Source organism: Anas acuta, chromosome 9, assembly GCF_963932015.1.
Source record: "Anas acuta chromosome 9, bAnaAcu1.1, whole genome shotgun sequence".
Lineage (NCBI taxonomy): Eukaryota > Metazoa > Chordata > Aves > Anseriformes > Anatidae > Anas > Anas acuta.
The window spans coordinates 14,379,002-14,401,869 of record NC_088987.1 but is presented as its reverse complement, the minus strand read 5'-3'; the positions used below and the strand labels follow the sequence as shown (position 1 = coordinate 14,401,869).

At 62.2% G+C, this 22,868-nt stretch overlaps 1 protein-coding gene across 1 annotated transcript; it reads right to left on the bottom strand.

Annotated features, from left to right (window-relative positions):
- Positions 1-647: 647 nt before the first annotated feature.
- Positions 648-22,448, bottom strand: LOC137861166 (diacylglycerol kinase beta-like). Its single transcript, XM_068692287.1, has 25 exons — positions 22,040-22,448; positions 17,535-17,760; positions 16,124-16,200; positions 15,068-15,233; positions 14,082-14,321; positions 13,485-13,655; positions 12,727-12,776; positions 11,654-11,728; positions 11,455-11,574; positions 10,585-10,702; positions 10,399-10,487; positions 9,898-10,014; positions 9,720-9,818; positions 9,533-9,646; positions 9,364-9,437; positions 9,157-9,231; positions 8,974-9,059; positions 8,666-8,755; positions 8,319-8,479; positions 7,243-7,307; positions 6,695-6,785; positions 3,759-3,960; positions 2,905-3,025; positions 2,765-2,825; positions 648-2,532 (listed from the first exon to the last, which is right to left on the bottom strand). The coding sequence occupies exons 2-25, from the start codon at positions 17,599-17,601 to the stop codon at positions 2,434-2,436; spliced, it is 2,628 nt and encodes an 875-aa protein (XP_068548388.1). The 5' UTR covers positions 17,602-17,760; positions 22,040-22,448; the 3' UTR covers positions 648-2,433.
- Between the last annotated feature and the right edge of the window lie 420 nt (positions 22,449-22,868).

The window sequence follows — 22,868 nt, the reverse complement described above, 5'->3', positions numbered from 1 at the left end:
TCCCACCACCTGGGTGCCCCTGGTGGGGCACGGCCCCTTTGCTTTCCCAAAAGTGGGGGCAGACCCAAGCCTTTGTCCCATGGAGGAGGTGGCAGGTTTGGGGCTCAGGCACACCCCAGGAGCGCCGCCGTGCGCCTCGCTGCCACCAGGAGAGGACGTCCCCAGCAGAGCCCTGGCGGGCCGGTGCTGGTGCGTCACCATCGCAGTGACACGGGGGGGTTCGTCATGTCCTGTGGGGCACAGGAGCTAAAAGAGCACCGCTGCCTCGGCTCCGCTGCCACCGCCAGCACAAGGGCCCAGCAGACGGCCCGCGTGCTGCTCTTTGCCCGGAGCGTGAGCCCAGTGAAGCGGGACCGGGTGCAAGGATCAGGTCTGCGGAGAAAAAACCTGCTGCTCTCCTCCAGGCACAAAGCCACGGCACAAACAACAGGTCCAGGCCCAGCGGGCGGGGAAAAGGAGCCAAATCTGCTGCTCCAAATGGCCCCGATCTTGTCACACCAAGCAGAGCCCCTGTTGCCCAGGCTGCCGGCGGAGGTTTGGATTTTATTTTTTTACTTCTCTTGTTTTTTGATTTAATCCTCCCCAGATGCCAGCGTTGAGATTCCCAGATAACATCAAGGAGGGGCATGGAGAAATGGAGGCTGCGCTTTCATGAGAACTGGGGTTTATTTTGGCGCGCATCCCGCACACCGCCACCTGGCTACTCATTAACGGCCGCCCTGGCTAAGGGGAAGGGGGGGGGGCACATTTACAAGCTGCGGGGGACACGCTCGTGTGCGCTGGCCGCTGCCCTTGGACATCGCTTCCTACCCAGGGCCTTGCACAGGACCTGCAGCCACCGTGTCTGTACCCAAGGAGGATGACGAACGACTCCCTTTCAGCTCGCTGTTAACTCTGAAACGTAATGATGGCAGCAGAGCAGGGCACCCCACTGGGCACAGGGGAGCTGCTGGGGAGGGGAGGCTGATTTGGGAGCCACACTGCACTGTGCAGGGCAGCTGGTGCCTGCAGGAGAGGCAGCAAGCCTTGCTGGGCTTTGGTCCTGCTGCTGTGAGCCAGGGAATTCACCCAGACCACGGCATCCTCCGTGACTGTGTCCGCTGCTCCGTCCCCGTTGTGTCCTGGGAGAAGAGCTGGGTCTCAGGTCTGTGTCCTTGGCTTTGGGGCGGCTCAGGGAGAGACGTGGCTGTGACAAAACCAAAGGCCGGCTGCTCCCACTGCTCCTCGCAGCGACCCAGCAGTGTCCAAGCGTTGGACCCAGAGCTGGTCCCCGCTGGGAGGGCGCTGTCCTGGCAAAGCAGCTGGGCACGTGCAAAAAGGGGACACTTCCCAGGGAGAGGAGCTGCCGAGCACTTGTCCCCAGTCCCCTGCACGGGCTGGGAGGTTTGGGGCAATGGGGAGCTCCCCACCGAGCCACCCCAAAAGAGGCAGGAGGTGCCATGTATGCAGCCTATGCCAGGGCACTGGCAGGACGGTCAGCAAGAAAGGGGGTGGCATTCGTGTCCAACCTCGCCTCGTAAAAGGGAAGCGACCCCTGGAGCCTCCCCCCCCCCCAAGCGTGTTAAATAAATACATAAATACAAACCCAGACGCAAAGTCCAACCCGGAGCTGGGGTTTGCTGGGGGCTGGCAGCTCCCCAGGAGGTCCCTCCTGGCCATTCCCACACCCCAACGCCCGCTCCTTTTCTCTGCCCTGGGCTCATCCCAGGTCCCAAACAAGGTCTATCCCCGCACAACCTGCCCCACAGGCTGTGCTCTCTGAAGCAGCTTCCAGGGCTGAGAGCGAACACTGCATTTGCATCTGCTTCAAAACAACCCAGAAAAAGCTAGCCGAAGGCATGGAAAGCCTGCTCTGGTGGCGGCGAGGGAAGCAGGGGTCAGGATGCCATCTCCCCTGGGCTACGAAAATAAATAACTTCTCGGATGCGCAGGTCTGGTGGACAGAAAGCCAGTGCAGCAAAACACCAAGTGTCCTTCGGGAGGGTTACAAATAAATAAGTGAAGCTTGGCTTTTTTCCTCAGGAGCACGTTCGTTTGCAGCTCTGCGGGAGGAAGGGGGCAGTTATTTAAATTAAGGGAAAAAAGAAAAAAAAACAGTCCTAGCGCTGCTCCAGCCAACACGCTCCTTGCACGCCCGCCTGCCTGTGCCCATCGCTCCGCTCCCGGCTGCAGAAAACACCCGAGGTGGCTGGGAAGGAGCCGCTGAGCCCCTCCCAGGGCAAAGCATCCCCACGGGGCTGGGGTGGCTTCGTCCCCCCACCACGGCGTGGGGGCTGGGGGTGAGCGGGAGCCCCTCCTGCCCCTCGCAGCCTGGGTCTGCTTTTCAAGGAGGCGTTTCCAAAGCAGAGAGAGGGGTCAGGAGAGGCGCGGAGATGAAGGTTGCCAGCCCTGGGCCATCCGGGTGCCTCTGGACTGCAGCTCCTTGCGCACGGGTTAATCTCGAGTTCGGTTTCTCCTCTTCAGGAAAAAGAAGCTGCTCTTCTGGGGAGGGCCCAGCAGCATCGGCACTTGGCTTTTATGTGTAATTTTGACCTAAAAATAAACGAAGAGCACAGATCGGCGAGCAGCTCCCAACCAGCTGAGGGGTGAGTCATGCTCTGGCTGGGCACCGAGCATCCCCTGACTCGGGGGCCCCACAGAGCAACCCCAGCCAGCCTGGAAAGAAGCAGCTCAGCACCCAGGAGCAGGGGCATGGAGCCTCCCTGCACCAAGCCCCGGGAGCTGAGCCACCCCCAGCCCCACCGCCCCTTCCCCAGGGACTCACGGTGCAGGGGGGCTGCATCCAGGGCTCGCCATCCACCTGCATGGGCAGCAGCTTGGAGGTCCTGCAAGAAGGAGCACAGGGTCACGCAGGTGCCAGCTTTTGCTGCCCGCTGGGCGCTCTGCCGGGACAGGGACAAATACCTGATGGTGACAGAGGAGCACTGGGCCAGCCTCCTTCCTGCGCTCTTCAGCCCCGTGTAGATCTGCCCCATCTCCATCGCGCCCTCCAGCCCCACCACCTCCAGCAGGTGGTCGCTGAGGTCTGCAAGAGAGGGACATGAGTTGGGGTCAGACCGTCCCATTCCTGCGTCCCCGCTTGGGGCATCCCCTCCACGCCTCGTCTGGCTGACGGTGGGGCCCTGGGGCAGCACCAGCCCCCAGGGATGCTCCCCAGGTGGCTCGTGAGAGCGTGCTCATTTTTTCAAAGTGATTTAACATCAAGCCCAGCGCCAAAAAGCCCCCCTCTGGAGCTGGACTGTGAGCAGGCAGCGCTGGCCGGAGGAGGGCACAGCCAGCCGTCTGCCTACAGCAGCAAAATATCGGGGCTGGCTCCAGAGCAGAGCCCGCAGCAAAGCTCCTGCTTTGTCCCCTGGGTTTGGCAGGCTGCCTCCGGCCCAGGAAACCGTCCGAGTCTGAGCTCTCCAGCCTGAACCCGTCTGGCTGTCATTCATGGGTGGCCTGAGTGCTCCCGCACACAGCCCAGCCCCCCAAGCTCGCCTGAGCCCCCCCAGCTCAGTGCCCCATGTCTGGCAGGCAGCTCCCACAAAATCTCGATAGCGTAAATCTCCCTGCCTGAAACAGCACCCGGGCCCCAGCACGGGTCCCCCACCAGCCCTTTGCACATCGGTGCTGGGTGTAACAAGGCAGAAGCTGCGAGAAGGTGGCCGGGGCGCAGCAGCAGACCTGGAGAAGTGAGGCCAGGGCGGGCAGAGCCCCCTGCCCTCCCCAGCTGGCAGGGAGCCCTCCCTGGGCCCCCTCAGGACCTTCCCACTCACCCTGTGCACAGAACTTGAGCTCCTTGGCGTCGGTGACCACCGTGGCGTGCAGCTTCTCCGGCGCCTTCTTGCTCACCCGGTTGTAGCCGCGCTGCTTCTTGGTCTCGCCCCAGAGGTTGGAGCCGCCGTACATGCTCGGGATGTTGAGGACGGCAATGCCCTCCAGGGAAGTGGTGCTCAGGTCCAGCAGGGTCCCGTCACACTGCCGGACACAAGACACCTGAGCAAGCAGGACCAGCCCGGCCCCACAAAAACCTGGTGAGCTTCTCCAGCATGAGCCTCCCCCTGCCCCACCCGAGCTCTGCAAACCCCAGAGTGCGGCTAGCTCCAAACCGTTCACCTTGTCAGGAACTAGAAATGACTCTGGGAGGGGATTACAAGAAAGGTGATGGAGGAAAAATGTCCGGTTTTGGTGCACGGGCTGGTGTCCGGCACTTCACGCTCACACGGCAGGACCGATGGATTTGAAAGCACCCTAAAAAGGGTGAAATATCTGGTGGCTGTGGCTGCCCTGCATGGATGGTAGCAGGAGATGTGGCAACGCAGCCCTTCACTGCAGGTCTTGCATTCAGGACACCCAGCACACGGCGTTCACCTCATCCTCCACCAGGGAGGATGGAGCCTTAGGACTGAAGAAACAAGAGCTCTTCTGTCTGCACCCCTCTGAAGTCAGGGCTGCCGTAGGAAGCAGCCGTCTCTCACTTTCAACTCCATTTTCGCTGGAGCATCTGTATTTTCCTTGAAGCATCTGTATTTCTTTCCAAGCATCTGCTCCCTACCTGCTAGGCTACACTTCAGCAAACACCGGCACATTTTCCCTGCGTTTTGGTGATGTGAAGGAATTTCTGCTCCCTGTGTTGCTTTGCCAAGAGGAATGTGAGTTGGCTGATAAAACCCCGTTGCTGCTTTGACTCCTGTTGTTTTGCTTGAGCTGAGTGAAGGTTCCAAGCTTATTTTTAATACACTTTCTATAAGCACTCCTCAGTAGCTGAGCTCGCTGGCCGGCCAGAGATGGGCGCACACACAAACGAGCATCTCTGTTCAGATCTCCTCTGCCTCCCCTCGTGTCAGTGATCTTATTTTTAGCCTCGCCGTGAAAGCAAAAGGCAGGAATCATCTGATGGTTTGCAAAAAAATGTCTCTCCGAGGCTGGGTTTCACTCATTTCCCAGCACGTTTTAATAACACCACGACTTGTGGGACTGAGGCTTCGAGCAGCGGACGCTGAGCAAGCGGCCCGCGATTCCTCGTGGCACTGCGGACGACGCACCCCGTGCTCTGGCCGGGCAGAGCCTCGCCCCCTCCCCGACCCCAGGTGTTAATTCCCGTGGGCTTTGAGCACCTCGCCCGCAGCGGCACCTCCACGAGTCCATCGAGGGACTTGGGGGTGCAGTCCTGGGGGGCTGCGGGCACGGGCACGCTGCCGCACACCCGCACCCTGGCGCGGGGCCAGCGAGCAGGAGCAGTTTCTCCCTCTGCAGCCCTCCTCTGTTTGCATGCCAGCGTGCTACAATGGGCTCTTTGAGCTGGGGCAGCTGACGGCGTGCTGGCAGCGACGCTGGAAGTAGAAATTTGCAGCTGGGGAAAAAGCAAATTCATTTCCAGGAGCTGTACCGCAGCGAGTGCCAATTTCCAAAACAAAACTGCCATTTCTCTGCACGGATGACAGTTGCCTCGGAGCTGGAGGGAGGACGGGCTGCTGCTACTTTCAACTTAAAAAGCTGCTGGGTTAACGCTTTCCTGCCGGCACGGCAGGGGTACCGGGGGCATCCTCCAGCAGCCCCCAGCCCTGGGGCTGGGGTCTCACCCTCCTGGGCACCCACGTGCGTGGCACTAGCAGCTGATGGGGCAGCGCGGGGCAGGAGCTCCTGCCCCGTCTCATCTGGAGGGCAGAGCTGGAGCCCTGCAGGATTTAGCAGGGGCTGGAGCTCCCCGTGTAGACACAGGCTTTAAAACCTCTCTTCACACACTCCTTGCACTCAGCAGCTCTCCTGGCTGCCCGGGATGCCCATGCCACGCTCACTAACAGCTCCGTGTGCAGCGCGGCCAGTTGTGTTTTTTTTTCTTTTCTTTTTTTTCCTTTTTTTTTTTTTTTCTGTAGCCCTCGAGAATCAGTTCTAAAAGGGGGCATTTATGCAGAGATAAGGCGAGCCGGAAGTTTGCAGCAAAGCCCAGCACAAACCCCACCAATGCAAACTGCAAAATGACAGAGCTCTTAGCAACCGCTGGCACGCAGCGGTCCCTCCTCCCTCCTCTAATTAAAGGCTGTTTCCATGTAATCCAAAGACGGCTGTGAGCAGACACGGAGTTTACAGAGAGAATATTCCAGGCACACTCTCAAATTCAGCTGGAAGGGGAAAAATACAGGGCTATTCTTCTGCCTGCAGCTGGCTGGCCTTGCAGCGAGCTCCTCGCTGGAGCTGCGGGCTGTGTTTGCAGAGCAGCCGCCTCGCCGACGCACAGACTTTAACAAAATTCTCCCCTGGATGTGCCCGGCCCCTGGAGACCCTCCCCAACACGCTGCTGCTGAGCACATCCCACGGGGAGCACCGAGGGCTGCTCCCTCGGTGTGCCAGCAAAGAGGGCAGGGGACGAGGGGACTTTGGCACAGGGAGCTGCTGAGGTGGGTGGCAGGTCTGTGGGATGCTTCAGCTTGGACAAGCGGGAACTCTTGCTCCTGCTCTTTGGTAATTTAATCGTTAATTATTTGATTAATTAATTATTTTGATCGTTATCAGCCTGGCTGCAGAGGTTTGGGCGTTGTACATGCCTGTCCCACAGGGGGACACCCAGGTCCTGCCACCACCCCAGGGTGTCAGAGCTGTCCTGGCACCCTTTCCCTGAAGCTCCAAGGACACCGAATGAGAGACCTCGGCGAAACCTCCCCCCAAAAAACCATCTTCCCAGACGGAGCCAGGCCCCCTCCTGGACACTCACCTCCACCTCGACGTAGTCGTGGAGCTTCTTGCAGGTGGCGGCGAAAGTTTCTGATGTGCCGAACTCGAAGTACCACAGCTTGTTCTTCATCCTGGGGTGCAAGGAGCAGCGAGAGCATCCTCCTTGGGGGTGGCAGCTCCCCCCCAGCCCCACAAGTGGCAGCGAGAGGGGCTGCAAGACCCTTTTGGAGCCACCGCAGTGGGGACGTGAGCCACCCCGACCTCCCCTGGCCTCCCCCAGCGGAGCCACTTGTGTGAAGCTCTGGCAGGACCGTGGCTAGCCGTGACCTGCTCCCTGCCCTGCCCTCGCCGCACAGCCTGCTCCTGCTGGTCCTGAATTCCTCGCTAATTACAAAGCGTGATGAACGCAGGCAGACGCGCCACCAAGTTCGAGCAGCCTGCCATGTGAACTGCCCCATCCCACGGGGAGAGGGGCGAGAGGAGCCTGCAAGAGGTGGTGGGAGGGGAGGGGGCTCCAGCACATCCCCTCGGTGCCAGGGGACCCCGGGCAGCCCCACGGCGGTGGCAGGGCAGCCAGGCAGCACTTACCTGCTGTTGAATTTCTCAGGGTGCTTTTCTCGCATGACGTGGAAGCGGTGGGCAATGGAGGCATCCTGCATGGAGAGGAGGGCAGAGATACCCACGGCACGGGAGTGAGAGGGCTGGGAAATAGAGCCCCCCCTCCCCGTGTGTGCAATGGGGTGCGGGAGCTTGGTGCTTTGCCCCCAGCACATGGCTCTCTGTGGGGCAGCCCCACTCGCACCACCCGAGGCCGTGCAGCCCCAGCACGGAGCTGGGCACTGCTCCAGCAGGACAAAGGGGCCTGGCTTTGGGATGAGGCTCCCGATGCCATCAGGAAACATTTTGGGGGTGTACCAGGGTGCCCTGCACTGCCGCAGAGCCACACGTGGGCCCTGGAAGCAGACGAGGTGGTGGCTTGTTAGAGGGGCTCAGGACTGCTGCGGGCACTTCCCATGTAACTGAGAGGGCAGCCTCGGCCAGGGCTGCTCGCAGAGCTTTGAATGGGCTCGTTAAGCGAGGCACAATTAGCACACTTGGCCTCCTTCCCTCCTCATGGAGGCTCCAAGTGGAAATGCTGCCGAGAGAGGGCGGGGGGACGCGGGGAAGCCCAAGGTTGAGCCCAGCTCAGGGGCCATTTGCAACCCAAAGGCTCCCTGCCCACCACCCGGCACCCTGGAGCGGAGGAGGCGATGGGGAGCACAGGCCTGGCCCCTGCTCCTGCTTTCACACGTTGTGCTCAGCTTGGCTTTTTGGGGCTGGCTGCGATGGCACAGGGCTCTGGGGAGCATGGGGCTCCCGTCCCTTTGGGTGCAGCGAGGAGCTGGGGTCTGGCGGTGCCCTCACAGAGGTGGCACCCCCGGGCCCCTACCTGGGCACCAGAGGTGTTTTTAGCTGCCTCAGAGCATTTTGGGGTTGAGCAGGGGGGTACAGGTGGTGGGAACTGGCATCCTGGGCTGCCTCGCTCCAGCTGAGGAGCATTTCCCAGGGGCTGAGAGATCACCCCAAAAGCCCTGAGCCAGGCAGGTTTGGGGCTGTGGCTGTGCCGGGGCGCTCTGCTGGGCTCCTGCTCTGGCCAGCCTGTTTCGGGTGGCCCTGCTACTCACCACCCCAATAGAGAAGTAGTTGTTGATGATGCTGTACGGGACGGGGTCTCCGTTGGCCTCCTTGTCGCTGGGAATCACGTCTATCTGCCAGCGGTCGAGCATCACCTCGGTGCTGTGCTCGATGTCCTTCAAGACCTTCATCAGGCTGCCTCCTTCGTAGCCTGGACGGGACAGAAGAGGCCTTGGAGGAGGGTGGAGGAGGGCGAAGGGGAGCAGAGCCGTGCTGTGTGCGTCTGGGGGTGGTGGGGGGGCCACCAGCGAGGTGCTGCCCCGCGATGGCACCCCGTGGGCACATGGGGGTCACCCCTGGGCTGGATCCCCCCAGGGCAACGCTGGCACAGCCTCACCTCCTCCCCAGCGCAGGCACCTGGCCAGGTCATTGCCTGTCCCCAGGGGCAGCACAGCCACGGGCGGGTGCTTCAGCAGGTTCGCCTTGTCTGCAGAGCAAGGAGAAAGAGAGCTGGGGCAGCGCTGGAGGGGCAGCGCCCAGGCTGGGCTTGTTCCCTGCTCCTCTTGATGTCCCTCCTGACGCCAGCAGAGCCCAGGAGCTTTTTGGGGTGGCAGGGCCCAGGCACAGCTCTTGCGGGGGATACGGGGACGGATGCCCTGCAGGAGCCAGGGTAGGTGTCAGACGGTGTCCCCGCTGCTTGCTCACCTATGCAGTCCAGGATCCAGCCCACGGTGCCATCCCCTCCGCAGGCCAGGATGCGGAAATCCGGAGTGTCCCGGAAAAAGCTCAGCCTGGACGGGGCGAAGAGAGAAAGGCGGTCACGGAGCAGGGCAGGGGGGTGCCGGGGTAGGGTTGGGGTGGCTGCTGGTGGCCGCGGCACCTCCGTACCCGGGAGTGGGGCCGCCACGGTCCAGGTTGTACACCTGCCGCGGGTTGAGCAGGTAGTGAAACTTTCGGAGGACCCTGGGGAAAGAGAGAGAGCGAGGGATGCCACGGAGGAGGGTCCACAGCTGGCGGCTGGGGCACCCCAACGAGACGCAGACCCCGGCGGTGGGGCCAGGGAGGGATGCCGTCCCCGGACAGGGGCACACCTACCGCTCCCCTTGCCTTCCTCCGCTCTTGGGGTTCACAAACACCAGCAGGGGGTGCGTCCCGGGCCTGGGGCTGATCTGCGAGGCAGAAAGAAAGCACGAAGGCTGCAAACGCCTGGCCCCTGTGGGGCCTGGCCCGGCAGGGCTGCCCGTGGCCCGGTGCCGGACCCTACCTGCAGACCTTGCCCGTCCGCCGTGGTGGCGTTGAACTTGAAGCTCTGGCTGTCCTCAGGGCTGGTGCCGGCGGGGGAGTCGCTCTCAGACCTCCGGCAGTGGGACTGCCGCTCCTGGGGGACGGGGCGAGGGGTGGGTGGGGAGGCCGTGGGGCCAGGGCAGCGGGCTGGGCGAGGGGCCACGTACCAGGACCGCCGGGCAGATGTAGGAAGGCAGCAGGATGTGGTCCCGCAGCGGGCCCCCGTCGCACTCCGGCTTCACGTGAGAGGCGCATTTGTTGTGGAGCTGGGGGGCAGGGTGCAGTGTCACGGGGGTGTAGGCACGGCACAGCCCCCCCCCAGCCCGCCTGCCCCTGCCCACTCACAGTGACTTGGCACCAGACGCAGTGCAGGCCGGTGATGCCCTGGTAGCACTTGATGCTCTTGTGGCACCGGTCACACTTGACGGGGGAATTGCCCTCGATCCAGGTGTGCTGCATCACCTGCGAGAGGTGTGGGGGGGGGATGCTGCAGTCACAAGCCCTCCAGCCTCCTCTCTGGCTCTGTGGCTGCCTTCTGGATTTGGGATTCGGGGGGGCTGTCTCTCAGGGGTGCATGCTGGCACTGCCCTGCCCAAAACACCCCCTGGCACAGCCACGACAGGTCTCTGCTGCACTGTGCAGCACATGGGGGCCACCAGCCCCCTCCAAGCACCCGCTCCCCTGCAGAACCAAGCCAGGGATGGGGCTCCCGAGGTTGGGAACGTGCAAGAGCTGCAAACCCCAGGGAGTAAAAAAAAAAAAATAACACACAACAAAACTGGCAGGACACCGTGGGGCAGGAGATGGAAGGGCCAGAGCGGTGCTGTTTGCCGGCCACCTACTCACATTGGTGTTTCTCTTGGACTTGGCGTAGGTGCTGATGCAGGAGGCGATCTCTTTGGACACGCACCTCTCGTGGACGGTGTATTTGCAGACTGGCAGGAGGGAAGGAGGAGGCGAGCGTGAGCCTTGGGTGCCCTGCTGGGCGCCGGCAGGGATGGGGTGCTGGGATGTCCTGGGGAGGTGACTTACAGGAGCAGCACAGGCCCTGCTTGCGGACGCCCAGCAGCATGGTGCGGCAGAAGTTGCAGTAGGCAGGCTTCTTGAAGTGCTTCAGCCTCCAGGCGTGCTGCCCGTCGTCCCTCACGTTCTGCAGGGCAACAGGGCAGAGTGTGTGTGGGGTCATTCCCCACTCCCTTTCCCTCCCTGATGTCCCCACCCCACCCATGCTGCCCCCAGTGCTCGGCACATCTCCCTGGGGACGTTCAGCTCCTGGCCAGGCAGCGGGGACACTTTGCAGGTGATGCCACCACGTGCCCGTCACATCACCCCCACCAGACACCGGCTCCCTGCAAGCAGCTTCACGTCGCCTTTACTTTATTTGCCATGCAAAGCTGCTTGCTGAGCAGGGAGAGCAAATAAAGGCAGCTGAAACCCTCGCTGGATGAGCACATCTCCTAAATCTGGGTGCAAATACTTCCCAGGACCCGCTTAAGTGGGCTGAGTTTTCCTGCCTGAAAGTCTGCCCGCTCGCGTCTCCATAGAAAGCAAACCCCAGCACTGGCAAAAAGCCCAAACTTTCCCTGCAAACTGTCATAAGGCGTCCGGGGACTTGGATGCACCTTGAAGACACAAAGCTTGGCAGGACGAAAAAACAGGAAAGGGAAATAAAGAGGGTGGAAACCACCCGAGCTCTGCTCTTGGGATCCCGCCCCAGCAGAGCGACCTGGCATTTTTTTGGGTGCTCCTCTCCTGGGTTAAACATGCGTGGAACTGGAGCACGCTGCGATGGCGTGGAGCAAAGCCAGGCCCATGTGGGCTGCCGAGGGGAGGCTGCCCTCCCGTGGCTCCTGGCGCTGCGGCCTCCTCCAGGTGCTCTGAGAGGGCCCGGCGGAGCCTCACCGTCTCCATGCCCAGCAGGACCAGCAAGGGGATGGTGGTCATGCCGCCCCGGATCCACTCCTCCAGCGTCACGTTCCCGTCGTGGTCGTAGTCGATCTCCTCCATCATTTCCTTCAGGATCTGTGGGACGGGGAGAGGCGGTGGCACAGCGCTGCGGCGCACGGCCCCAAATCCCCCCGGGCCCCAGCTGGGCACTCACGGGCTTCAGCTCGGTGGAGTCCCACTCCAGGTACTCGGCCACGTGCACCATCTGGTTGATGATACGATCCAGCTCCTGTGCACGGGGACACGGCCACGCCGGGAGGTGAGGGGCGGCCGCAGGCCTCAGAGGCACTGAGGTGCCCAAGGCTGCCCTGGACACAGGCCCATCCAAGCCGCAGGCTGGCAGCACCCCAGCTCTCGGCAGGGAGCTGCTTTTTGCTCGGAGAACCCACCCCAAAAACTGCACTGGGTTATCCATTGGAAAAACCACCCTGGCAAAACACGGGGTTTCGAGGGAAATACCCACAGAAAACAGAGAAAACATCACTTTTGTTGTTGTTGTTGTTCTTTTTTTCTTTCCTAAAATTCCTTTTCTCAAATACAGGCACCTGACTTGGGACCAGCATTGGCCATGGGTGATTTTTTTTTTTTAGCTGCTGCCAGATGCTGCAGAGCAGGAGCACGCTCTGTGACTTTGGACCCCTCACTGCCAGAAGGACATCGAGGCCCTGCAGCGTGTCCAGAGCAGGGCTGCGAAGCTGGGGAAGGGCCTGGGACACAAGTGCTGTGAGGAGCGGCTGAGGGAGCTGGGGGGGTTTGGTCTGGAGAAGGGGAGGCTCAGGGGAGACCTCATTGCTCTCTGCAACTGCCTGAAAGGAAGCTGTGGGGAGCTGGGGGGCGGCCTCTTCTCACAGGTAACCAGTGATAGGACCAGGGAATGGCCTCAAGCTGTGCCAGGGGAGGTTCAGGGTGGAAATGAGGAGACATTTCTGCTCAGAAAGAGCAGTCAGGCACTGGGACGGGTTGCCCAGGGAGGTGGTGGAGTCCCCGTCCCTGGGGGTGCTCAAGGAAAGGCTGGACGTGGTGCTTGGGGACAGGGTTCAGTGGTGACATTGGTGGTAGGGGGGTGGTTGGACCAGAGGATCTTGGAGGGCTCTTCCAACCCTAATGATTGTGTTGTATTGTATTGTATTCTGTCCTGTCCTGCCTTCATCCTCTGTGTCACCAGCCTGCCCTGCACCCGCGGAGAGGACACCCTGCATCACCCCAGGCTTCTCCCCTCAGGCTTACCGAGCTGTCCAGGATGCCATTCCCATCGGTGTCATAGAGGCGAAACATAACTGAAGGGAGAAGAAAAGCCGTGGCAGGTTGGACCTGGCCCGTGGCCCCCCACATGCTCCTGTCCCTTCTTTTCCTTGGGGAAGGGTCTGAATTTCCAACAGGAGGGAAAGATAAATGTATGCCAGGCCACACACCTACCCGTGGGGCTGCTGCAGCCTGTGCCCATGCCTTCCTCTGGGATCCTGGTGGGAAGGGTCACGGCAGGACCCTGCTCAGCATCCCTCAGTGCCCACAGCCATCACCATTAACCCAGCCATTAACCCGGGGAATACCAGGGAATAAAACTGGGTGGTGGACAAAAGCAGGGATCTCGAGGGTTTAATTCTAGCCCCACATTTGTTCTCCAGCCCCACAGGCTTGCAGCCAGCCTAGTGCATCCCCAGTGGAGCGTGTGGTGCCCAGCCCACCCTGCAGTGGCCATCAGCCGTGCCTCCATCAGTTAATTACAACACCACACCTGAAACGATCCCTCGGTGTGATCACAGCAAACACCCGCACTTCACTGTCTCCCTCTTTGAAATATTGCTCTTTTTTGGGGAAACATCCCATGGTCTCATCTTCGCCACAGCCTGGCCTGGGGCAGGGGTGATGGGAGAGGAGGATGCAGCGTGTCTGGCCCTTGCACCTCCTCCAGGAACCAGTTTCCCCCCAGTTCCTCCCAGTTCACCCAGTAACTGGCAGCCTGTGGCCCCCGGGGTCCCACTTACATTCCAGCTTGTCCTCTGCCCGTCCCCTCTCCAGCAGGGACAGGTAGCAGACGATGTCCTTCAAGTAGACCACCTGAGCCAGGGAGGGCGGGGGGTGCGTGGGGGCAGCTTTCAGGGCACTGTGGCTTTTCCGGAGGCTGAAGGGCAGCCTCTTCTCCGAGCTCCTCGAGCCTGCAGGCAGGGAGGGAGGGGAGAGAATTAGGGCTGCACATTCAGGAGGGGGCTGAGGGATTCTCCGGGGTGCTCCGCAGGACTCGGGTGGCATGGGGGGACGTGGGGCTGAGCGATGACACCCGTCCCCAGGGAAGGGGACAACCCACGCTGGCGCTGCCGGTGTCACCTGCAGCAGATGGCCGCTCGCTCCCAGCGCAGCAGTGAGTCACTTCGTTAACACCTCTCTCCCTAGGAACTGCTGCCAGGTAATTAAGACATTGAGTGGCAGCGGCTCTGTGGCTCAGCACCGGTGGCATCGGTGTGCAAAGCAAAGGTATTGAGGCCCTGGGGAGCCGCCCGGTTGGGAAAGTCACCGCCGCTGCCCCGGGGACCCGCAGGAGCCACCCTGCCACCCGTCCCCTGCGCAGCCCTGGCCGAGCTCACCTGGCGACTGCGGGCTGAGCAGGGAACCCGAGGAGACCTTTGAAGACCCTGAGGAGTTGTGAGCAGAGGGGGTGCCCGTGGTGGACTTCTGGGAGGATGACCGGGACCAGCTGGGCGAGGCGTTGGCGATGGATGCCGGGCTCAGGGACGCTGACGGTGGCTCGGCCGTGCCGCTGTGGCAGCCCTTGGGCTCAGCCGTGTGCCGCCCGAGGGCACTCAGCAGCGTTTTCCCATTGATCCCTGCAAAAAGGATGGATCCCCATGGGCGTGGGGCACCTGTCTGCCTCCCCCGCTAGCCCTGTCCTCCAGGAGCTCCCTGCCTGCACGGCTGCCAGCCGCTAGCCACCGCGTCCTCTTTGGTTGCCCACAAGCGGGCTGGCATCTTGGCCTGGGGCTCACTGGGGGTCCCACACCACGGCTGCCCCCCACCCTCCGGCACGGCTGGTGGCTCCCACCATGTCCCTGGAGGAAGGACCACCGCTGTGCAGGGGGCTGGCACGTCCTTTGTGTGCACCAGGGGAGGCTTCCCTTATGGGTTTTGCAGTTTAAATAGCTCTCGGCAGATGTCTCCACACGCTGCAAATCCACCAGGCAGGGGACGGAGCCATCGGGTCGGGTGCTCAGCCCCCCGCCAACGACCCCACTGTGCACAGGGGCCGCACACCTCGTGGCCACCAGCGTCGGTAGCCGTGACAGGGACACGGGCCAGCTCGGTCTGGATGGAGATGCCAGCATCGAGTGATGTTGGCTCTGAACGCACGGAGGATTAAGTGCCATGAAGCCCCCCCTGGGTCCCCCATCCTAGGGAAAGCCCCGTCCTTCCTGCTGCAGAGCAGGGCTGGGGGGAGCCAACAGCATGGATCCAGGCTGTGGCAGCCCTGCTGGGGCTGGACCCCATGTCCCCACCGTGGTCCCTGCCCCTGTGCCACCACGGGGATGGTGTCACCCCCCCGGGGAACCCAGCAGCGGGGGCAGAGGGGGCTCACCGAGTGCACCGAGCTGGGGGACGCCGGGGCTCTGGCGCTGGGCCTCGGGGGATGCCTGGCAGATCTTCCGCTTGAAGGACGTGAAGAGGTGCTGGCAAAGCTCCTCGGGCACCTCCACCTCCAGGTAGGTCTTCATGAAGAGCCGAAAACCCTCGTAGTCGATGGGCTGGGGAGGGGCAGAGGGGAGGCTGTGGGGGAGGCCCGGGGCACGCGGAGGGGGGCAGAGCCCCCTGCCCTCCCTGCTGCCACGTGTGGGGCCCCCTCCACAAACCGGGTGCTGCCTCCCCAGCACCCAGCTTCCATGCAGCATCCCCCAGTGCTGGGCACCCTCAGACACCCCCTCAGACACCCACTGGTGGCAACGGGCAAGGGCCACCACGGCGAGGCCCAGAGGAGCCCGGAGGTTTAACAGAAGGGGAGAAATGTCCCCCCCCGTGCCGCCTGGGACCCCCTGGCCCTGTGCCCGTTCCACAGGAGCGCAGGATGTGAAGGGGCCGCAGGCTGCCCGCGTGCTGGGGCCGTGCCAGGGCTGGTGCCACCAGGGCTGGAGGCGTTTTTGGGGACAGCACAGAGAAATCTCCTTTGTGGCCTCCTGGAGCCCCACCGTGAGCTTAAATAGCCGGGTAGCTCGGCTGCCCCCCCTCGCTGCGTTCAGCCTGTGGATTTTCTCATTTCACCTCGTTTCTCGTGATTACAGCCCCTCTGAAAAGGCTCCGTCATGCTGGCACGCTAACGACTCTCTAAAAGCACCTCTTGAGAAAAAAATAACCCTGGCCTTCCCTTGGCAAGCGTGACAAGGCGGAGGGCCTGCTGGGTCCTTGCACTGGCAACAGCAAAATAATTTGCTCCGGGGGAAGTGTATGTAAGTGGTTGGAGAAAGCAAACCCCCTCCCTGCCTCTGCCTGCCAAGGAGATGCCCCAGGACACTCTCTGCAAGGGTCCCTGCAGTGCTGGGGGGGTGGGATGGGGTTGGGGAGCCAGCTGAGGAGCTGGGGGCTCCCTGCAGCATCTCCTGCATCGGCATGGCCGAGCAGGCTGGAGGGAAGCAGGCCGTACCTGTTCGGGGTTGTACCTCGAGAGGACGCCGTCCCCGTGGAACTCCTCCAGGACATCCTTCAGCTTCTTGGTGGAGTCTGGGGGAGACAAAGACATTGCACCTCTGCACGCTTGGAAGCTGTGCCGGCATTCAAAACATTGCCATGTCCATGATTAGCCCCCTGGGGATCGCGCAAGGGTGGCAGAGCCATGTCTGGAGAAGGGAAGGATTTCACAGTTGTACACAACACCAGCTCCTTCTCCAGCAGCCCCTGCGGAGCCGCCGCCCCCTGCTTGCCGAGCGAGTCTCGCTTGCCAAACTTTGATCAACCAAACCACGCCGTGCGTGGACTCGGCACTGCAGATGGTGTTTTATGGCCTGTGATTAAATACCGCAGAGCCCGCTCTCTGAGGAGGAAGGGAAGGGAAGGGAAGGGAAGGGAAGGGAAGGGAAGGGAAGGGAAGGGAAGGGAAGGGAAGGGAAGGGAAGGGAAGGGAAGGGAAGGGAAGGGAAGGGAAGGGAAGGGAAGGGAAGGGAAGGGAAGGGAAGGGAAGGGAAGGGAAGGGAAGGGAAGGGAAGGGAAGGGAAGGGAAGGGAAGGGAAGGGAAGGGAAGGGAAGGGAAGGGAAGGGAAGGGAAGGGAAGGGAAGGGAAGGGAAGGGAAGGGAAGGGAAGGGAAGGAGCTGTGGCTGCCCCATCCCTGGAAGTGCCCAAGGCCAGGCTGGATGGGGCTGGGGGCAGCCTGGGCTGGTGGGGGGGTCCCTGCCTAGGGCAGGGGATTGGAATAAGATGATCTTCAAGTTCCCTTCCAACCCAGCCCATTCTGTGATTCTCTGATTGCATAAATGTTATGAGGCTCACGATTTGCTCTCTGCAAAAGCAAAACTCCTTCTCTGCAAAAGTAAAATTATCACAGAGGGCTGGCAGCCCGAGCCGAGCTGTAGAGCAGCTCTGCATGTTTGGGAAAAGCCCGCCTGCTTTCCTTGCTGGCATTTCGTTTTGCTCACGAATGTGGGAGCCTTTGGAAGGAAGGAGCCGAGCGCACGTCTGCGCTGCCGCATCCCACGGCGCGGGGGCTCTGTGGGACGGGGTCTGCAGCGCTCCTGGGTGCGGCAGTGCTGGCTTCAAGGGTCCCCTCCCCACTGCAGGGAGGTGACAGGGCCATTTTTTCCTTTAAAGCAGCTCCGCTCTCCTCTCTCACTATCTCCAGAGGGGGTAATTGGGGTTTTCTCCTCGTGCCAGCATGGGAAGGTGGCCAGGGTGGAGCTTCCCTTGAAACCCACAGGCTGGGCACCCCTGTGGGTGACACCCCCCGCCAAGCCCTCTGAACCCCAAAACCATCCAAACAGACCCAAAACCTGCAGGAAAAATCCCCGGATGCTTAAGAACACAGGCAGGGAGCCGAGGGGTGTCAGCCAGCCGCGGTACTCACAGTCAGTGTACTGCTGGAGCTGGGCGAACTCGGCCGGGCTGAGCGAGATCCAGCCCCCGTCGCTCATCGTGGGGCACAGTGGGGCCGCCCCACGGCCACCCACAACCACACCAGGAGCTGCCCAGGCTCACATCAGCATCACGGTGGGCTCTGGTCCCGTGGGCAGCAGATCCAAGGGCTTCAGAGCAGCTGCTGCTGGAGCGCCGCCCGTCCTGCAGCCTCCTCCCTGGGGTGGTAAAGAAAGAGAGGTCGGTGTCAGTAGTGCTGTCCCCACAGCTCACATCTTTCCTCCTGGCTCCAGCTCTCCCTCCTGGGGGAGAAACAGCCATAGTTACGGTCATCGGGGCTGGTGAGCTTGGAAATAGGGGGTACGGGTGCTTTCCCACATAGGAACCCACGGAGGGGTGGGATCCATGGAGGCAGAGCGTGGGTGCACAGAGCTGGAGCCCAGCTCCTCGCAGCAGCCTGGTCCCTTGCTCCTGGCACCCGGAGGATGCGGCTCTGTGGAGGTCACGAGCCGAGGAAAAGGCAACTGCTGCAGCAGGAAAAGGAGCTGGACGTCCACTGGCACGTGGGGATGCTCGGGGTGGACAAATGGAGGCTCGCTGGGGAGCATCACCCATGAGCATCCTCTCCCCAGCAGCGATCCCGAGGCACCGTGGCACTGCTGCTGGCCCCAAGCACCCAGAGCTTGCACCTGGGACTTGTCCTGCTCGAGAAACTACCACATGCAGGGGGAATTCCCAAGGCAATGGGAACAACACGGGCAATGCTCAGTGATACGAGCCCTGGTGCCCCTCGCTGGAGTTCTCCCATCAGCAATTTCCAGAAAATTGAACACGATACAAGCAGAAGGAACAATGCTGTTAATTACAACAGACAACGCTCACAATGCCCGGAGGGCAGAAGATGTGAATGAAAGTGGAAATTCACAAATCGCCTCTCCGTCTACAGAGCTGGTGCTGGCCTTTAGCTGGCTCCTGCAGCCGATCATCATTTCTAATGAAAACCCGTGATAAAAATTGGGTGCGGGAGAACCCGCGGGAAGAAAAGTGCTAGGAAAAGCTGTGCCACGGAGGAAATGTCAGAGGGCTTCAAACGAAGTGACAAGACTCCAGCCGATCAATTTGCAGGCATCAAAATTTATTAGCTTCCTCACTTAACCGAATCAGCTGCTGAGATCCGGGGGGGAAATGTCAGCATCCTGGGGACACGCAGACGGCCCTCGAGACGGTTGTTCTTCAAGGAGCAGACAGGAGCAATTAGATCTCGGGTTTAGGGCCAGCTCCCTGCCCAGTGCTGGCTGCGGGGTCAGGAATAAGTGGGTAAAGCAGAGCAGGGGCTGCCTGGGACTGGTTTTCCAGATGCTGGAGCGAGCGCTACCTGCACGGCTGGGAGACACGAAGCAGAGCCCGGTGTGGCTGGCACCCACCCGTGGCACACGTTTGCTGGGGCTGAATGAGCCTGGCAGGCGGAGGTGCTGGCAGCTGGGAGCTGCAGCTTGGAGCAAGCCCTGCTTTGCTGCTGGACCTCCCCAGCACCGCCAGGGCGATGGAGTGTTACACACGTGCACGTTGTCCTCCCTCCACTGGGCTCCCCCACCCCCTTTCCCTGCTGCTGCTTCCCCCTCCACTACAAGAAGGGGCCAAGGAGGTGACAGAGAGAGGGGACACATCCGTCCCCCTGGGAAACTTCTTATCCACAGGGCTGCCAGGCTGACAGGACCGTGGCAGGGGCTGGAGGCACTGGGTTAGGAACCCCTGCTCTTTGTCCCCAGGGCTTGGCAGGGCGTGACGCTCGTGGGGCTTCTTCCTTCTGGCTACAGAAAGCTGCCCGCACAAGCACCGGTTTCCCAGGGATTTTCGCCCCAGGGTGAAGCCGAAATGTTGTGTCTGAACACCTCCAGGACGAGGCGTCTGTCGCGAGGTGCCCCCGAGGCTGGCTCAGGAGAACGCAGTCTGTCAGAAATCCTCCGCGAGTGCAAACAGGCTTTCTGTTTCCAGGCAAACGAGCTGTTTAGTTGGACCAGAAACTATGTTTTATCTCAAATTTATACAAGGAGAGGCTGAGAAGAGTTGAACTAGCTCAGTCTACAGAAGGAAAGGAAAAGGGGGGGGGGGATCTGCCTGCTGCCTCCAGCTCCCTGGATGAGCAGAGCTAGGGCTGCCTGTCCTGGGGACACACTGCTGGCTGGGCTGCGGCCCTGGGACAGGCACTGCCCCCTTCCCAGAGGTCTGGGGTTTTGCAGAAAAATTCAATTTACACCTCAACCTGAAGGGTTTCCCTTCCTTGCCTCTGGAAGTACCAAAACTCGCCAACCCAGGACTGTTGCCAGTCACAGCCTGCAGACAGCCCTGTGCTCCTGCGACGGGTGGCAGCAAAAATACCTCTTGTTCCTTTTAGTGAGAGGTTGTGGGGCGCCACGAAGCAATGCAAGAAAAGCGAAGCAAAGAGGAGCTAATTGGGCCGTCCCCAGGGGCTTTCCCCCAGCAATTTCTGGAACAACAAATGCCACTTCTGGCATGTCAGCCGTGGATTTCAGGAAGGGCAGGAGAAAGCCTCCTTAGGAATCCAGCTGCTGCTTATTTGGACGGCCTCTGAATTGTCAGCGGCAAATTAGGCGATATTAAATCAAAATCTGCCTCTTCCTAAAAATAGCACCCTCGCTGGGGTTACAAATCATGCCGGGCTACCCTTGCTGTGAGTGCTTCTTGGGACGCGCTCCCTCACCCCCTGTGTGCCGCGCTGGGGCGGCCGCCTTGCCTCGCCTCGCCTCGCCTCCTCCACAGCTGCTTGTGGGGCTCCTGCCTGGCCCCACAGGGCCCCAAATGCTCAAGCCCCTGGCGGAGATGCCAGCGGGGCCTCATCCTGCTAACCCCGAGGCCGAGCCCGCTGGCTGGAGCCAGGCATGCCCCGGCAGCCAGTCCCCGCAGTGCTGCCTCCCAGGACACGGGCGGCGCGGGTTCCCGCAGGGATGGCATTTTCCAGCCTGCTCTACCCATCTTTTTGGACAGACCATCCTCTGCTTGTGGTGCGCTGGGGAGAGGCCCCTGGGGCAGGGGGTGGGGCGTAAATCGCTCCTGTCCCACTGCAGCAAACAAAACCCGACCAAGTCACGCTCCAAGTATTTTCTGCGATCACACGAGAATGCACCCTCCGCGGTGTGCCAGCCGTGCCACGACCAGCCCGGGCGGACACGCTGGGTGGGCTTTTCCCCTTCTGCCTTTCCACAGCTCCTTTGTGGTGGACGTTACCCTTTCCTTTCCCCACGTGCAGCCAGTGCCACCGCTGTCCGGCCCCAAAACACACGTGTGGGGCCGAACGCCCTGGTGTGGAGCCGTGCTGGCATCACGAAGGGCTAGAGCCGGCACGGTGTGCCCAGCACCCCTCACGCAGCTCCTTTCTGTGCGCTGTGCCAGCTGCCCACCGCTCCCCCTGCCCTGCCTTGTCCCTGCGCTCTGGCAGGGGCACCCATGGGCGCGCAGCCTCAAATCCCTCGTCCGTCCCCACACATCCCTACAGGCGCCGTTTCGCTAAGGGATCCTTCCCCAGCCCCGGCTGCTGCGTTCAGAGGGGCGGCAGAGCTGGGGAGGAGAGCCACCCACCGCCGCCGCTTCCCGACTTCTGCCTTTTTCCAGAATAATTTCCCTCGCTGAGTTAGGAGCAGCCTGGATCCGAGCTCGGGTGCTTTTGGAGCAGGACGCTTCCCAGGTCCCGGGCTGCCTGCGTGCACAGGAGCCTCCTGCAGAGACAGGCGGTGAAGCAGGTGCTCAGCACCCCGACCCCATCAGCTCGCCCGTCTCAAACCAAATTCCCACCGCGGGAGCAGGAAAACCCCGCTGCCTGCCCCGGGGAACCCCACGGCACAGAGTCCCATGGGCTCGCCACACCTGGTGTGGGAAAACACCTCTCTCCGGGAGCTCGGGAATTGCTCCTTCTCCCCTTTCATCCCCAATGCAACCAGCAGAACAAGTTGCAGGCGGCCTCCTGCCCTCGGCCGGGCTCTCCGAGCGCCTCCCCGTACCTCCTGCCCTCCACGGCAAGCACTTTTGGCCTGCCGAGGAAGGCACCGACGGGCTTTTCTGGCCTGGCGACGCCGAGGAAGGGCTGACTCAGGCTGCGTCCCCACCGAGGCGTGCGGCTCGCTGAGACCCGACGCACCTCCAGACACCAGTGGTGGCACGGAGCCCCCCCGGGCATCCCCAGGCTGCCTCGAAGGCTCTCAGGCAGCCATCTTCTCACCCCCCGGGGACACCGGGATGCTGCCCCGTCCCTGCCTCTCTCGGTGCCCCTCTCCCGGAGCCCCCACCCCGTTCCCCGCTCCCCCCACGCCCCGGGGATCCCCTCGCACCCAGTCCCCTTCGCAGCCAGCCGGGAGCCCCGGGACGGGCTCGGGGACGGCGGCGGCTGGGGGCTGCCCCCGGGGGCTCCCCCCGCCCGGATCGGGGCTCCCGCTGCTCCCCTCCCCGAGCCCCCAGCCCCGGGGCTCTCCGCTGGAGCCTTACGTGGAGGCGAGGCTGCGGCGGGCGAGCGGGGCCATCGGCAGGACGGCGGCGGGGGGGGGGCTCCGGAGCCCCCGGTGGGGTGGGGGGGGTTCTCCGGTGGCGGCGGCGGCGGCTCCGGTGCTGCCGCCTGACAGCTCGGCGGCCCCCTCGGAAGGTGGAGCCTGGCCGCGGGGCCGGCCGATGGGCGAGGAGGGCCGGCACCGAGCCCGGCCGGCCCCGCTCCGCCCGCCGGTACCGGAGAGCGGCGGGCGGGGGGCGGAGGGGAGCGGCCCCCGCCTCGCCCCCGGCCCGGCCGCCCCCCGACGGCGCTGCCCCGCGGCGAGCCCGGCTCCGCTTCTCGGCCCCCCGGGGGGGGGGGGTTCGTGGTCCCCGGAGCCGTGCCCGAGGGGGCTCCTTCCCCAGGGCCGGAGCGAGCCGCGGAAAGCAGACAAACACCAAAAAAAAAAAATAAAAAAAATTTGCCCGAAGAGATAAAAAGCGGTTTTATTTTCTTTCCATGACGCGGCTGCCCTCCTGCTCGGGGGCGACACTATTTCAGGCATGGCTTTTATTTGTGTTTCTCTAAATTTGTGCTAATTTAAAGATGCGCGCGGCTCTCCTCCTTCGGAAAAAAAAAAAAAAAAAAAAAAAAGGCAGGGGAAGGGGACCCACGGCTGAGCCCGAACTTTCTTGAGACAGGCGGCGAGGAGCAGGGTGACAGCTCCGGCCGGGCTCTGCAGCCCGGACTGCCCGAAATGCTGCGCCAGCTGAAGCCTGGCCAGGTTCAGCCCCGATGCAGCGGGCCCAGCGCTGGCCCCAGGGGCTGTGTGCGGGCTGTGCAGGTCCCCTG

Excerpts from the sequence above, each read along its gene's own strand:
- LOC137861166 (XM_068692287.1), bottom strand. The coding sequence starts at position 17,601 with ATGAGCGACGGGGGCTGGATCTCGCTCAGCCCGGCCGAGTTCGCCCAG. Across the intron at positions 15,234-16,123 it reads CGAGGTACAACCCCGAACAG|CCCATCGACTACGAGGGTTT; the intron begins GTACGGCCTGCT and ends GCCCCTCCCCAG. Across the intron at positions 12,777-13,484 it reads GGCAGAGGACAAGCTGGAAT|TTATGTTTCGCCTCTATGAC; the intron begins GTAAGTGGGACC and ends TTCTCCCTTCAG.